The following is a 13,211-nucleotide window of genomic DNA, read 5'->3' as shown; positions in this document are numbered from 1 at the left end:
GTGCACAGCAGGAATGACACAAATTATGCAATAACAGCACAATGCTTTGAGGAAAATTTTGAGCACAGTTCACAATTAAAGCTATGTTTTTTATTTGCAATCTCATGTTTATTTCTTTTGCTGGCTCTTGTGTAGCAGAGACCTGTGGGTGTACTGTGGTTAACGGAATACTTCGCTCAAAAATTTAACTTTCTGAAAAAATACTCACCCTCAGGCCATCCAAGATGTAGATGAGTTTGTATGTTCAGAACAGATTTGAAGACATTTAACATTACATCTACAACATTACACTTGCTCACCAGTGGACCCTCTGCAGTGAATGGGTGCTATCTGAATGAAACTGATTTCTGATGATGGATTTGTTTATTACAAACACAACAGCAATATTATGCAACATTATGGATTATGGACTTGTATTTTAACTGGAAGCAATGGTTTGAAAAACATCTTCATGATAAACTGGCTTCTTACAAATATGCAGCTTTTCACAAGATGTTCATTGATCGACTGGAGTAGTGTGGATTCCTTGTGGATTATTGTGATGTTTTTGTCAGTTTGGCCTTTCATTCTGACGGCACCCATTCACTGTAGAGGGTTCATTGGGGAGCAATTGATGTAATGCTAAATTTCTCCAAATCTGGTCAGATGAAGAAACAAACTCTTTTACATCTTGGATGGCCTAAGGGTGAGGAAATTTCTGCAAATTAAAAATTTTGGGGTGAACTTTTTCTTCAATTACACTTCTCATTTCTGTAGGCTACCAGTTGTATGCGTTGATGGATTTCAACCTTTCTGTGTCTTCACTTATGCAGTCCTATTGCTGTGGACACTACCTCCTCAAAGGACATCTAAAAATCTCCTTTGCATATTATTATTTTAGTTTTTCCTTCATAACACATTTGCATGACTCATTTACTTTTGATCAATAACTTTGAATTATTCATAACTCTTAACTCTGAATTCATTAGTGGAAACAGTAGCTTACTAATTAACTGGATTTAGCATCTTACATCTGGTGTTATGCAAGTATGCAACATATCTGTTTATGTGTGGTAATTTGGAAAACTTTTAAAAATAAAAAATAAAAAGTTGAAAATAGGCGTGGACATATGCTGCATATGTCATTTTAGTCAGTTTTATAGTCTCTTGTTATTATAAATGCATTAAATTAATACATTTAAGAATTTACATGAATGGGGGTGCATGCATAAAAAGACTAGAAACGTCGCCCCTTATGGAGCTTATGTAGCTTCGCACCTTTTTAGCGCTGTGCTTGTTGTTTTCTGTCCTCCGTTTGTATTTCTTCAGGGTGAAGGTAAAGTCGTAAGAATACAATCTACTGACATTTGTTATGACATCTGCTTTGAACATTACAATTGCTCATTATATCTTTGGTTATTTCATTAAGTAAATCCACTTCACTTGTTAATTACTCTTTAACAGTGATATAGCTGTAGCCATGCAAAAACAGGAGTTCAGAGACAAAAATCTAAAGATGGCTGCGCATTTGTTTCTATGACGCATAAGATCTATAAAAAAGCCCCTGGAATTCAATTTAAAGGAATAGTTAGGAATATAGTATGGGAAAATACTATGGAAGTTAAAGGGTTAGTTCACCCAAAAATGAAAATTCTGTCATTAATTACTCACCCTCATGTCGTTTCAAACCCATAAGACCTTCCTTCATCTTCAGAACACAAATTAAAATATTTTTGATGGAATCTGAGAGCTGTCAGACCCTGCATAGACAGCAACACAACTGAAATGTTCCCAAGTCCAGAAACATAGCAAGGAGATCTGTAAAATAATCCATGTGACATCAGGGGTTCAACCGTAATTTTATGAAGCTACGAGAATACTTTTTGTGCGCAAAAGAAAAAAATAACGACTTTATTCAACAATTCATCTCCTCGGCGTCACCCTGTAGCGCCATTTTGGAGAATATCCGCTGGACGTAAACAGCATATGCTGTTCTGTGTCACATGGATACGCTGTTTTCGTTCAGATCAAATCAAAACAACATAGGAAACAGATCCGGCGTAACGCAGCTGACACAGAACAGCATACGTTGTTTACGTCCAGCGGATATTCTCCAAAATGGCTCTACAGGGTGATGCAGAGGAGACTAATTGTTGAATAAAATCGTTATTTTTTTCTTTTGCACACAAAAAGTATTCTCGTAGCTTTGTATAATTGCGGCTTAACCCCTGATGTCACATGGATTATTTTACCTCCTTGCTACATTTCTGAACTTCTCTTGTAACATTTCAGTTGCGTTGCTGTCTATGCAGGGTCAGACAGCTCTCAGATTCCATCAAAAATATCTTAATTTGTGTTCCGAAGATGAATGAAGGTCTTACGGGTTTGAAACGACATGAGGGTGAGTAATTAATGACAGAATTTTCATTTTTGAGTGAACTATCTCTTTAATGGCCACCGGTAACTGTTTGGTTACCAACAATCTTCAAAATATCTTCTTTTGTGCTCAAGGTTTGGAACATCTTGAGACAGAATTTTCGTTTTTGGGTGAACTATCCCTATAAGGGGGCAGATGTCATCAATTCAAATTTGATCCAGGCTTCATTTAATTTGTTGTTGTTGTTATAGAAATGACCACCCTTGACTATATTTGACTAATCACTTAAAGGGATAGTTCATCCATGGATAATCCACCCTAATGTCAATCCAAAACCTTAAGACCTTCGTTCATCTTTGGAACACAAATTCCCTCCATGGACAGCAAGGGTCCTACCACGATCAAGGCACAGAAACTTAGTAAGGATATCATTAAAATGGTCCATGTGATTTCAGTGGATCAAGCGTAATTTTATGAGGCTACGAAAATACTTTTTGTGTGCAAAGAAAACAAAAATAATGACTTTATTCAACGATTTCTTCTCTTCCGGGACAGTCCTCCGCCATTATTGACGTATGCGCATTGCTTTCCTCATCTGGTGAACAAGGTGCAGTGCATGCGTGTTCTACGTCAGCAGCACCACGTGTCGATATTGTGTCGCATGTGTCGATAATGGCGGAGGACTGTCCAGAAAGAGAAGAAATCGCTGAATAAAGTTGTTGTTTTGTTTTCTTTGCGCACAAAAAGTATTCTCGTAGCTTCATAAAATTACGGTTAAACCACTGATGTCACATGGACCATTTTGATGATGTCCTTACTACGTTTCTGGACCTTGATCATGGTAGGACCCTTACTGTCTATGCAGGTTTAGAAAGCTGCTGGATTTTATCAAAAATATCTTGATTTGTGTTCTGAAGATGAACAAAGGTTTTACGGGTTTCAAACGACATGAGGGTGAGTAATTATTGACAGAATTTTTATTTTTTTGGGTGAATTAACCCTTTAATGTGTTAGTTTGGTTCCAACTGTGGTTTGAGTAATCAGATCAGGAGTAAACCACTGAAGCACTCAATGGCTGGTGCCTTTCCTTGTGATGAAGCTCTCTGGGAAATCCTATTAGATCATGGATCTGTCACCTTTCCCTCCAAGAAAGTGATTTAAAGGTCTGAAAGTTTCACGGGGCTCAGATGAATGTTATTAGCATTATTGCCAATGCAAATTGGCTATGCTGTATTTATCACTGTATGCATACAATGTGGATGGGAGCATGTGCTGTAATGGTTGCACTCAGTATAAATGGCTCAACAATTATTCCTGTAATTCTGATTGGTGAGAAATTACACACTTGTTCACATGAACAAACTGATTTCTTTCTGCTTACTGATGACGTCACAGTTTGTTCCTTAGCGAAGAAACGCAGCCCTTCAAGCCAATTATTGCTTTGACATAGCATGCCATCAGAGACGCTTTACACTTTGAGGAAACTGAGCAAAATTATATGTCCAGACATTAACCTACGTCCAACGTCCATTTGTGCTTCTCTGAGGATAGTAAAGTAAGGATGGGAATGGAAAGCTGCTGGGATGTGTCCTGGTCAGCCCTCTTCACTTTGATCTGCTCCCTAATTCAATAAAACACTCCTGCCGACAACTCAGAAATCCCACAGAGAGTTACTCTGCAGTGGTTTTTTAAATAGTTATGGTTGGGGAAGAGCCAACGACCAAAATTTTTTTTTTAAAAATGTCATCTTTTTTAAATGTGATTTTATTTTTAATATTTGTGACTGTGTGGTACTAAAACAATAACATACATGTACATAAAAGGCAATTGCAAAGTAGCACAAATAATGAAATGACTAAATGTTTCCAAGCCTGTATTAAAAGTGATCATACTGTAGTTGAAGGAACACCTAATGCGGCTTTATTAGTTTTTGAAGTATTCTGTCTAACAACAAGTTTAGCATCTGTGCCCTATAGCTTGACATATGACCGTGACTTTTTGATCAAAGTCTCAATGGGGTGTTTGTCTTGAAGGAGTCATGCATTAACAGCCATTAACAGGATCCTTCTTTCAATCTGTGTACCTCATCTGATGATCAGCCCCTTTCACTGGTTATTACAGCTTTGGATGCATTACATGTGCATAAGTAGTACTATTAAAGAAAGATTCACAACAATTATTGCAGAATAAAGAACGCAGGAGGAAAATACAAGAAACAGTCAGTGTGAAAAATGATTTTAAAGGGTTAGTTAACCCAAAAATGAAAATTCCGGTGAGAATATGCTAGTCTCGCGAGAAACAAGTTCTGTTTACAGCAAAGGAAAACCAGTGTCCTCTTGGCTTATATTGAAATCCTCTGACATTTTTCTTTACAAATTATTGTTTTGTACTACTAATTCGTGACCGGTGTGGATTGGTTAAATATTTTGGACTTTTGGACTTTTTTGGATTATAAACCTTGGAAGAGCCAGGATGTTTTTTTTAATATGACTCCGATTGTATACGTCTGAAAGAAGAATGTCATTTACACCTAGGATGGCTTGAAGGTGAGTAAATCATGGGGTAATTTTCATTTTTGGGTGAACTATCCCTTTAATGAAAAACAAGGTTCAATGGAAAACTGAAAGAAACACACAAAAAAATCTTCCTTGCGATTGATCAATCGAACAACCATTCTATCTTCTTATAAAGCATTTATCTTTTATAAAGATTACAATAGCTCTGATCTCACAATAATCTGCCGAAAGCTAAAAGGTTAGGCAGCAGTAAAAGATAAGGTAAAAGGAGAAAAGAATAAGACATTGTTCAAACAGGCAGCATTTGACTGGGACAGTGAATATCTGAAGCTAAAGTGCTGCTTGTTTCACTGGCATCAAAATATGAATCTTTATGAAATGTTTCCAAAAATTTCCTCTGCTAATTACTTTATTCCGTGTCCCATGTTCATGCAGTAGTGCACTACTGTAGGCTGCTGCAGACACAGACTTGATGCTCTTATAAAATGCCATAGCACACCGAGTCCAAGCGGTTCCATATTGCAAACCATCCGGCAACCTTTTTCTTTTTATTTAGTGTGTGTTCACTCTGCTGTCTCTTGTGCCCTGCTAGTTTCCTCTGAGCTTTCTGTTCCTATACAGAGTGTCATTTTGCTCACAGCATCCCAGCAACAATACATCCGGATTTGCCGAAGCTCTCTGCGGAAAGATTTGCGGAAAACATAGTAGACTAAGGGGTTGTACACCGTTGAGCATTTTGCAAAGAGGCAGGGTAGCAAGCTGACAATGGGCGCCACACTGTCTTTGCCATCAGAGTTAAACATGGTCCAGAGACTGATGAACACGTAGGGCGTCCAGGATACAATAAAGCCGGCACTGATCAGGATGCCCATCTGAAACACACAAGAAAAAACTGAAAGCACAAAGCAGTTAAAGGAATTTGCATCTAAGATGTAGATGAGATTATTTCTTCATTTGAACAGAATAAAAATGGGTGCCGTCAAAATGAAAGACCAAACAGCTGATAAAAACATCACAGTAATCCACAAAAAAATCCACATCACTCCAGTCCATCAATTAATATCTTGTGAAGTGAAAAGCTGTCTTCAAACTTGTAAAATGTGAGTCCTCTATACCCACAGTATCACTGTTGTGTGGATTGCTTGTGGATGATTGTGATGTTTTTAACAGCAGTTTGAACTCTCATTCTGACGGCACCCATTCACTGCAGAGGATCCACTGGTGAGCAAGTGATATAATGCTTTATTTATTAAAATCTGTTATGATGAAGAAACAAACTCATCTACATCTTAGATGGCCTGAGGGTGAGTACGTTTTTGACTGAACTATTCCTTTAAAAGTGATTCATGTTGGACACGCTACTGCTGTTGTAGTCTGGGGGAAAGGGCACTAATACATTAATTTAAAGTGATGCTCTACATGAACCATTTACTAATTAAGGTTTATGAACAACAAAGGCTGTGCTTAAGATTCAGATCCAGTGAAAAGATTGCAGAAATACCTGATTACCATTTTGATCTTAGCTCCAGGAGGGAAAGACCCGACAATACACTATGAAGCTTTAGATGCAAATTCCTGGAAAATGACAAGGCTATTTCTTGGAAATCCTTTACATTCATTAGTGACCTTTAAGGACTGGATGGAGCTTGACCTTTACCCATTTCACTCCCTTCTATAATCTGGGCATCGAATAGAAAAAAAACTTAAAAAAAAAAATGTAGACCTGAAATCAACTGAGAAAACAAAAGAAAAAGAAAAAACACTGTTGTGGGCAGAAGGTGGAGCTGGGGTGTGTCACTGTAGCAGGAAATACTGTTAAGCTTCCTGCAGATGTGTGAACGCTCCAGGGTTTGCACGTACTGTGACCCTGCATGTTGTTAAAAACTTAAAAGCCAAATTTGCTGATTTTCAACCAGTTTTGTTTTGTCTTTCTCCATGTTAGCTGGAGAAAAAATACAAATGGTCATTTACATATACCACGACACTGTAATAATACAAAGCTGGTTGAGAAACATCAAACTTGTCCAAATTTTTAAAAACCCTAGCCATAATTTTAGTGTACATACTGTCAACTAGAAGGAAATTTGAAAATCTGAAAACTTCAGAAATCAAATATTTGATAGCTATGCTCACTAAAGGTAATATTAAGGCTATTTTGACTAAATTTCGCTGACAAAAATGTCTATTGTCTATTGTCAACAGCTCACATTTTAAAACCAAGTAGTTTTCTGTTAAGTCTTGGCCATTATGGCAAATCTGTGACCAACTTGCAGAATTTTGCCCCTACGTAGATTTAACAGATTGTATGGTTTCCTATTTAAATGACTAGATTTTGACAAAAAACGGTAAATGTGAGCATAATTGGTGTTAGAAATTTGAACAAACCCTTTAAATTTTGATGCGTAACTTGTCCCACACCATTTGTGCTATGGAGATGAATGATACCCAGGGCTGGATTAGTATTCGGGCAGACGCATTTAAGGGGCCGACAGAATGTAGTTTTTTTGCCGAGGACCTTCACGCACGGATAGCGATCAGCCAGTGGCCCATTGGTTTGTCTCCTGTATTGACAGTGTAAACATCCAACCACAATGCGCTATAGACGGAGCTATGAAGTATTTTGCTCACTGGCATCGCCTGGAAGCTCCACAAGGCCTATCAGTCCATCCAGACCAATGATAACCTTCCCAACTCTGGGGCCGTTGAGAGGAAAGTCACCCTGGTAAGGGATATCCGAAATTGCACACAAAAATGTTAAGAGCTTTCTTGAAATTGCCAGGCTCCAATCTGACTGGCCAGCTTCACACAATTTCCGAGCTCTGGGATGTAATGTACAAGCTTTTATAAGACCACTGGAAAATAAAGTCAAGTTTGCAATGATATAAGGTATCAGGGCTGGACTGGGACAAAAAATCGGCCCTGGCATTTTTTGGTCCAGGCGGCCCACCACCACTTCGATATATACAGTAGCTTGGAGTCAGTGTATATATATATATATATATATATATACACTGACTCCAAGCTACTGTATATATCGAAGTGGTGGTGGGCCGCCTGGACCAAAAAATGCCAGGGCCGATTTTTTGTCCCAGTCCAGCCCTGATACCTTATATCATTGCAAACTTGACTTTATTTTCCAGTGGTCTTATAAAAGCTTGTACATTACATCCCAGAGCTCGGAAATTGTGTGAAGCTGGCCAGTCAGATTGGAGCCTGGCAATTTCAAGAAAGCTCTTAACATTTTTGTGTGCAATTTCGGATATCCCTTACCAGGGTGACTTTCCTCTCAACGGCCCCAGAGTTGGGAAGGTTATCATTGGTCTGGATGGACTGATAGGCCTTGTGGAGCTTCCAGGCGATGCCAGTGTAGGAGAACAGGATGACCGCACATGGGATCAGGGTGCACAGGATGGCCAAAGCCATAATGAACGAAGAGCCATTTAAGGAGTGCTGGTACCCGGTCCAGTCCACAGAGCAGGCCAAACCGTAGGGTTCCGGCCCATATCCTCCCCATCCCAGAAAAGGAAACAATGCCCAGAGCAGAGAATACAGCCAGATCACACCGATCATTATACTGATAGTTTTTCTTTGAAACTTGCTACCTGGAACAGAGAGATAAGAAAAAGTTATTTGATGCTGTTCTTCATAGGGGAAAGCTCATTCTTTAGAGTTTTTATCAAACATGTAGAGGTTTAGAAATAGAGTTTAGCCATGCGTAGAAAGACATCTGAAGAATCCTCAAGTAATTCCCACTGCCAATAACCTATTTTTCCATATTTAGAGTTTCTCTGTAAATTGGAGAGGCAATGTGAAGGCAATTAACAGGTTGGTAATTTGAAAATGAAAAGAAAAGCTGTCTAATTGGAAAACAATTGGGTTTAAATAGATCCCTCAAATATCAGATGAACCATCATTATGCTTGTCTCATGCATCATTAAAGATTTAATGGATAGATGTTCCTTGTGTTTCGAGAGCAAATAAGCAGTTACGGGTTGGGTACAAATTAATGACCAATTAAAAATTAGAGTCTACATACAGGTACTTTAGAACATTTCAAAAACTCATTCTGGATGATAAATCATGCAATATTTTCTCAACCACTCCTAAAATGGGCCATTCTGTTGGCTGAGCGTGTGTTGTACGGTACTGTAAATGCACAAAAGTTCGAGAAGGACAGAATTCGATGCAAGTAGCCTATTTAGACAAGAAACCTTTTCTGGAAAGTTTATATAGTCTGTTATCAATTTGAATACATGTAAATACCTATTGAAAATTACTGTTTACTGCAAGAGCGTATAAATCTGTTTCCATCCAATCAGCAACTGATGGACAGAACCGAGTCTCCGTCTTACATTTTGTTCTGTTTTGTTTGTTGATGATGTTTCACTTTGATGAACATCGCAATACAACGAAAAGGTTTTTATTTAAATTACTGTTAAAATATTTTTTGATGTATTGATGTCCAAGCGATTCTTTTAGCATGCACACATACACATAGTTTAAACGCAGGACTTCTCATATAGCGTGCCAGCGTGCTTACGTCAGGAGGCACATGCATTACGCAGGCCTGTACAGGTGGATGTAAATTCAACACGGCAGCCTGGTAAATGGTGAGAAATTTCTATTTTAAATGGCTAAAATAATCTTTTTGTTGTTGTTGTTGTTAATTATTTTATTTGACTAACTTTAAATCGAATTCAAATCATTTTATTTAAATTACTGTTAAAATATTTTTTGATGTGGCCGTTTTAAGAAGAGTGCCTGACAGTTTTTCAGATGGCTAAAAACGCTTTGGTGGACACACGTTATTGAATATGTATTGTTAGGCATAGGGCCTATTAGTGTTTTTTGCATTTATGCAATATACTGGAGCCAAACTTGAGAAAGTAGACCAGAATATTCCACTGCGTTCCTGGACATGCAATTTACCTAGCTGTAATTCATAGGCGGGGATTATGCTAATTGTGAATGAGCATGCACGAGCGCCCTATTTACGAATGATTGGAATTCATTAACATACACATGTTTAATGATCAAATCTGATGTGTAAGAAGTGTTTGTGAATTCGGAGGAGAGTTTTCGGGAAGGTCCGTTTTACGCACAAATTGCTCAGAATTTACTCCTATATTTAAGAATTTTTCATGAATGAGGCCCAGTGAACGTACAGGTGCATCTCAATAAATTAGATGTTGTGAATATTGTGGAAAAGTTAATTTATTTCAGTAATTCAACTCAAATTGTGAAACTCGTCTATTAAATAAATTCAATAGACACAGACTGAAGTAGTTTAAGTCTTTGGTTCTTTTAATTGTGATGATTTTGGCTCACATTTAACAAAAGCCCACCAATTCACTATCTCAACAAATTAGAATATGGTGACATGCCAATCAGCTAATCAACTCAAAACACCTGCAAAGGTTTCCTGAGCCTTCAAAATGGTCTCTCAGTTTGGTTCACTAGGCTACACAATCATGGGGAAGACTGCTGATCTGACAGTTGTCCAGAAGACAATCATTGACACCCTTCACAAGGAGGGTAAGCCACAAACATGCATTGCCAAAGAAGCTGGCTGTTCACAGAGTGCTGTATCCAAGCATGTTAACAAAGTTGAGTGGAAGGAAAAAGTGTAGAAGAAAAAGATGCACAACCAACCGAGAGAACAGCAGCCTTATGAGGATTGTCAAGCAAAATCAATTCAAGAATTTGAGTGAACTTCACAAGGAATGGACTGAGGCTGGGGTCAAGGCATCAAGAGCCACCACACACAGACGTGTCAAGGAATTTGGCTACAGTTGTCGTATTCCTCTTGTTAAGCCACTCCTGAACCACAGACAACATCAGAGGCATCTTACCTGGGCTAAGGAAAAGAAGAACTGGACTGTTGCCCAGTGGTCCAAAGTCCTCTTTTCAGATGAGAGCAAGTTTTGTATTTCATTTGGAAACCAAGGTCCTAGAGTCTGGAGGAAGGGTGGAGAAGCTCATAGCCCAAGTTGCTTGAAGTCCAGTGTTAAGTTTCCACAGTCTGTGATGATTTGGGGTGCAATGTCATCTGCTGGTGTTGGTCCATTGTGTTTTTTGAAAACCAACGTCACTGCACCCGTTTACCAAGAAATTTTGGAGCACTTCATGCTTCCTTCTGCTGACCAGCTTTTTGAAGATGCTGATTTCATTTTCCAGCAGGATTTGGCACCTGCCCACACTGCCAAAAGCACCAAAAGTTGGTTAAATGACCATGGTGTTGGTGTGCTTGACTGGCCAGCAAACTCACCAGACCTGAACCCCATAGAGAATCTATGGGGTATTGTCAAGAGGAAAATGAGAAACAAGAGACCAAAAAATGCAGATGAGCTGAAGGCCACTGTCAAAGAAACCTGGGAAGTGTTTGTGAATTCGGAGGAGAGTTTTCGGGAAGGTCCGTTTTACGCACAAATTGCTCAGAATTTACTCCTATATTTAAGAATTTTTCATGAATGAGGCCCAGTGAACGTACAGGTGCATCTCAATAAATTAGATGTTGTTGGGCTTCCATACCACCTCAGCAGTGCCACAAACTGATCACCTCCATGCCACGCCGAATTGAGGCAGTAATTAAAGCAAAAGGAGCCCCTACCAAGTATTGAGTACATGTACAGTAAATGAACCTACTTTCCCGAAGGCCAACAATTCACTAAAAATTTTATTTTATTGGTCTTATGAAGTAATCTAATTGGTTGAGATAGTGAATTGGTGGGTTTTTGTTAAATGTGAGCCAAAATCATCACAATTAAAAGAACCAAAGACTTAAACTACTTCAGTCTGTGTGCATTGAATTTATTTAATACACGAGTTTCACAATTTGAGTTGAATTACTGAAATAAATGAACTTTTCCATGACATTCTAATCTATTGAGATGCACCTGTATATGTCGAGTGAAGCCTTGAAGATGAGAAGCGCATTCTTTAGAACTTGATGTGACTGTATTTGTATGCAGTAGTGCTGGTTGCTGAGTTCATCTCCAATTATACAAGTGATTCATTAACGTGTGTAGTGGCTTTCATCACCTGCTAGGCTAAAATACCTGAGTTTATGTGGAAGTAACTTGTCTCAGTGGCAATAAAAAAGAGACTTTGGTTTCCATGGCTTTTTGACTTTGAAATTTCTTTCTGTACATGGCTGCTAATAATGGTGAAAAGCATAATATACTGCGTCAATGACATAATCTCCATCTAGATTTAATAACACTTCTGGTTAATCTGAATGCAACCTGGGACAGAGGCTTGATCGATTATTTTACGTAATTTAATGAGTGATTAATCTGTACTTGAGGCTTATACTGACCGATTGAAATAATGACTAAAACTCTGGATTGCAAGACTTTTGAACATTGTATGAAAGCATTGCTTGGTCATTTCTAATCAGTCATGTCACCAATGTCAACTACTGATATTTCCTAAATTGAACTGTGCATTCTGCATCTAGTTGGTACGATTTCTAATGAGTTGCAGCTTGTTTAGTATCAAATCCATTCTGAGATAAGACGTCATCGAGCAATCATTAATATCATAGGTAACATTTAGTTAATACATTCAGGATACCTGGTTAAAGATGATAGCTATTGAACAAGCTGGTTTTGAGCGTGTGTGGTGGTCATTAGCTGGTCCAAGCTGGTCCTAGCATGTTGCGATGAAATGATGGACAAGGCGAACAATGGTGTCTACTAGTGATAACAGTGTGCCAATGTCTGCCAATCCCTTGCATATGAAAATCACAGATTTTATGTACACAGTCTAATGTAAGTTGAGGCGGACAGTAACTAAGTACATTTACTTGAGTATTGTACTTAAGTACACTTTTTGAGTATCAGTACTTTACTTGAGTATTATTTTTTCTGGGAACTTATAACTTTAACTTCACTACATTTGAAAGACAAATATTGTACTTTTCACTCCACTACATTTCTATCAAGGTCATCGAAGTAGAAAGTCGTTATTATATAGCAGCTTTGAAAGTCAGTGGGTGATTTTTTTCTTCTCTAAAATTTTACTTTCTTTTTTTCAGACAGTTTATCAGTAATCACTCTTGTAGGGCTACATGAAATGATTTCCCAGCATTTTTTGAACACTGACCAGTTGCAAATGTGATATTTATTTACAACAATTCAATAATAAAAGGTAATATTGTGGTATATATTAGACACAATATTTTCTGATTTTGCTAAATTGTGTACGTGAAAATATTACCTATAAAGCCACAGAAAAACGGTTGTGCTGCATCTAATAAAACACAAGTACCACAAGAGTGATTAGACAGCATTTTTTAAATTTTTGTTTTGATGTCAAATAAGTCTTGCTGTTTTGCT

The 13,211-nt window shown here is 38.0% G+C and overlaps 1 protein-coding gene across 1 annotated transcript in view; it reads right to left on the bottom strand.

The window, feature by feature from the left end:
• Positions 1 to 5,081: 5,081 nt before the first annotated feature.
• Positions 5,082 to 13,211, bottom strand: part of LOC107603077 (opsin-5-like) — an 11,385-nt gene continuing 3,255 nt past the window's right edge. The window contains exons 4-5 of the mRNA XM_016295773.1: positions 8,143 to 8,474; positions 5,082 to 5,744 (exon numbers count right to left, since the gene is read on the bottom strand). Coding sequence (XP_016151259.1) covers positions 5,436 to 5,744; positions 8,143 to 8,474 — 641 coding nt within the window. The 3' untranslated portion in view covers positions 5,082 to 5,435. The remainder of the gene's footprint in view (positions 5,745 to 8,142; positions 8,475 to 13,211) is intronic.

This window comes from Sinocyclocheilus grahami, unplaced genomic scaffold (genome assembly GCF_001515645.1).
Source record: "Sinocyclocheilus grahami isolate Dianchi unplaced genomic scaffold, SAMN03320097.WGS_v1.1 scaffold340.1, whole genome shotgun sequence".
Lineage (NCBI taxonomy): Eukaryota > Metazoa > Chordata > Actinopteri > Cypriniformes > Cyprinidae > Sinocyclocheilus > Sinocyclocheilus grahami.
This window is presented reverse-complemented; position numbering and strand designations above follow the sequence as displayed.